Below are 3,731 nucleotides of genomic sequence, written 5' to 3'. Positions count from 1 at the left end.
TTTGAACCTCTCCTGAGCGAGGTGGTCGTAGGAGAGTAGGTGGGTTGGGTGAGGCTACCTTGCGGGGGGGGGGGGCTTCTAGACCTTGTCTGTTCCTACCTTGCTGGCTTTGGGACAGTCCTCAGAGAGAACAGCCGTACTGACACTGCCCTGTCTTCTTCGCAGCCTTGGGGCAGCAGCCCATGGAGTCAGGGCTGCTGCGACCAGCGCCGGTGAGCGAGGTCATTGTCCTGCATTACAATTACACCGGCAAGCTACGCGGAGCGCGCTACCAGCCCGGCGCAGGATTGCGTGCAGACGCTGTGGTGTGCCTGGCGGTATGCGCATTCATCGTGCTAGAGAACTTGGCGGTGTTGTTCGTGCTCGGGCGCCATCCGCGCTTCCATGCGCCCATGTTCCTGCTCCTGGGCAGCCTCACACTGTCTGACATGCTAGCAGGTGCTGCCTACGCCATTAACATCCTACTGTCCGGGCCACTCACGCTGCGATTGTCACCTGCGCTCTGGTTCGCTCGTGAAGGAGGCGTCTTTGTGGCGCTTGCCGCGTCGGTGCTGAGCCTCCTGGCCATTGCACTCGAGCGCCATCTCACCATGGCGCGCCGGGGACCCGCGCCCGCTGCCAGTCGAGGGCGCACACTGGCGATGGCCATCGCAGCTTGGAGCGTGTCGCTGCTCCTCGGGTTACTGCCCGCGCTCGGCTGGAACTGTCTGGGTCGCCTGGAGGCTTGCTCCACTGTGCTGCCGCTCTACGCCAAGGCCTACGTGCTCTTCTGCGTCCTCGCCTTCGTGGGCATCCTGGCGGCCATCTGTGCACTCTATACGCGCATCTACTGCCAGGTACGAGCCAATGCACGGCGACTGCGAGCACGACCAGGGGCTAGCAAAGGCACCTCCACCCGCTCGCGCCGCACACCACGATCCCTGGCGCTGCTGCGCACACTCAGCGTGGTACTCCTGGCCTTCGTGGTGTGTTGGGGCCCTCTCTTTCTGCTGCTGTTACTAGACGTGGCATGCCCCGCCCGCGCCTGTCCTGTGCTCCTGCAGGCCGACCCCTTCCTGGGCCTGGCCATGGCAAACTCGCTTCTGAACCCCATCATCTACACGCTCACCAACCGTGACCTGCGTCATGCGCTCCTGCGCCTTGTCTGCTGCGGCCGCCGTCCCTGCAGCCGAGGCCCGAGCAGTGTCCAGTTATCTGAAAGCGCTCCTGGGGCTTCAGGCGGCCTGCGCCGCTGTCTACCCCAGGACTTGGACCCCAGCTCCAGCCGCTCTGAGCGCTCATCGCCCCAGAGAGATGGACTGGACTCCAGAGGCTCCAATGCGCCCACAGCTCCTCGGACCCTGGTACCCGAACCGGTAGCAGATTGACGCCGTCAATCTGTCATTGACTTTCCCAAGAGTTCTTTTGCAGACTTTTTCTTTTTTAAAAGAGAAATTTGTAGGAGACACAACCAAAAACGGTGGAGACAGAAGAGACAAAGGGAAAATGTAAACTCCCCAAAAAGAACAGACAAAAAATTTCCATCCTTGTGGAATTGACGTTCTGGTAGGGGAACCAACGGACAACACAGTGATGTAATAATAATGGAGATAATTCCAGTGACCTTACAGGGACGGTATGGGACAGTGTAGAGGTGATGACACATAATGTGAGCTGAGATGTCATTGTCCTGGGGAACACCTGAAGGAAGAGTATTTCAGGATGAGAAAACAGCAAGTGCAAAGATCCTGAGGTTGGAATGTGCCCATGTATTCTATGAAAAGCTAGGATCTCCATGTGGGCAGAGCAGCAGATACAGGGAGAGAATGGGAGGAGACAAGAACAGGAAGTGACTGGGCAGAATGTAGAAGACCCTGTGGAACCTGGAATTTTGCTCTAAAGGAAGTTAGAGTCAGGAGGGGTTCTAAGCAAAAGAAAGGACTGGCCCTGATTCAGGTGTTCACAGGCACCTTATGGCCAGTGTGGAGGGCAAAGGTGGAAGGCAGAAACAGGTGAAGGGACAGCACTGACCCAAGGAGTAATGAGGGAGACCCCCACTATGCTCACACTTGGTGAATTCTAGATAGATTTTGGAGGTAGCAGACAGAATTCCTAAAAAATTGGGTGTGAGAAAGAGGGAAGGAAAGCTGTCAGGAGCAATGCCAAGAGCAGGGCATCCCAAAATTTGATTCTGGGAGACTCAGCCAAATCCTGACTACAAAATTTCTTTGAGTGTAGTGTCAGATAATTCATTAAAAATAAAATTGTAATAAAATGAGTGGTTACAGTTTATAACGCTTGGCTAGTCCCCTCCACTGTGCTATGCCCAGGAATCACTTATTTTTTTCACCCTCTTGTAACCTTGTAAACTAGCTGTCCTTTTCCCCATTTTACAGATAAAGAAACTCCAAGCAGTGAGCACCTCTCCCCAGTGTCCTGACCAGATTATTAGCCCAGGCTGTCTGGCCCCCAGGCGGGAGGAGGCCAACCCCATTATCTGGCCCCTGGATGGGTCTGGCAAGACCAGGCCAATGCGCCCCCGCCCTAGGGTCGACATTCTTGCTTGGGGGAGATACCAGGGCCCCGTTTGTGTCCATAAAAGGCTGTAGGCCTCTGACCCTGGCCCATTCCTGACCGCTGCATTGAGGGGGTTGGCCCAGGGGCGGAGAGGGGGCGTCTGGCTTGGAGTTTAGATTGAGGTGCGCCGTCTTCCGGGAGGCCTTCGTACTGCAGGCAGCCGCAGAGACCAGTGATGTAGGGGTCGCTGACTGTCTTGAGGAGCCATGCTCAGGCTGCTTCTTCAGGCCACATGCGTGTACAACTAACATGTTTCCTGGAACATGAGTACACCAAAACCGAGGTCACAGTCCTAGGTCTCTCCCAGAACTCCTACCCGTAGGCTTCTCTAATCTTCAAGGAGAATCCAAGACCTCCTTGGACACCCCACCCTGGTTCCCTTTGTTGGTGGTATGATGATAGGGGATTTATAGATTAAAAAACAAAAGCAACCCCCCCAAAATACATTAGAAAAGCACTCAGCTCCCCTTCCGGGTTACCATCACTGTTGATCACTGTTGGGATTCCTGGGGAAATTTCAGACCTAGTTTGTGGATAAATGAACTGAAATGCAAACATCTCTCTTCTCTCTCTTACTCCAATTTATCACTCTTCAATGCCGCAGTATGGCTGGGCACAAATAACCAAGCCGCCACAAAGCCTTGTAGATTCAAACAGCAACTCTTTATTTCCCAACTCTCACCGGCACTGCACACTCGGGAACACACTCCCTCCACCGGGCTCCGTCCAATCTCTCCGAACCCGCCCCCCCCCCAACTGTCCGGGAACTCCAAAGTAGCGGGTGCCCGAGGCAGCAAGAGCCCCCCTATTGCCTGACAGTAAAGGTCAAATATACAATTCAATCAATCCAGCATCACAGCAATTATATATAGCTTAATTCCAATCATCTCAATGGTTGCCATTCCCTCTGGCAAATGCCAGGCGTCATTCTGACTGGGCTGTGGCTCTCAACACTTCTACATCTTGCTTTGTTCACTTAATAGCATGTCTTGGAAACATCATTTAACTATGTATTTGGAGACCAGGTCTTGATATGTTGCCCAGGCTAGCCCTGAACTCCTGGGATCAAGCAACCTTCCCACCTTAGCCTCCCCAGTGCTGGAGCTACAGGCTCTCATTGCTGCACCCCATGATCCACACATGTGGATCTTGCTGTTTTAGTCTGCTTGAACTGC

The 3,731-nt window shown here is 54.2% G+C and overlaps 1 protein-coding gene across 1 annotated transcript in view; it reads left to right on the top strand.

Moving 5' to 3' along the window:
• Positions 1-2,257, top strand: part of S1pr5 (sphingosine-1-phosphate receptor 5) — a 4,165-nt gene extending 1,908 nt beyond the window's left edge. The window contains exon 2 of the mRNA XM_015489590.2: positions 166-2,257. Within this exon, the coding sequence (XP_015345076.1) occupies positions 183-1,367 (1,185 nt within the window). The 5' untranslated portion in view covers positions 166-182 and the 3' untranslated portion in view covers positions 1,368-2,257. The remainder of the gene's footprint in view (positions 1-165) is intronic.
• The last annotated feature ends 1,474 nt before the right edge of the window (positions 2,258-3,731 follow it).

Source organism: Marmota marmota, unplaced genomic scaffold, assembly GCF_001458135.2.
Source record: "Marmota marmota marmota unplaced genomic scaffold, marMar, whole genome shotgun sequence".
Lineage (NCBI taxonomy): Eukaryota > Metazoa > Chordata > Mammalia > Rodentia > Sciuridae > Marmota > Marmota marmota.
This window is presented reverse-complemented; position numbering and strand designations above follow the sequence as displayed.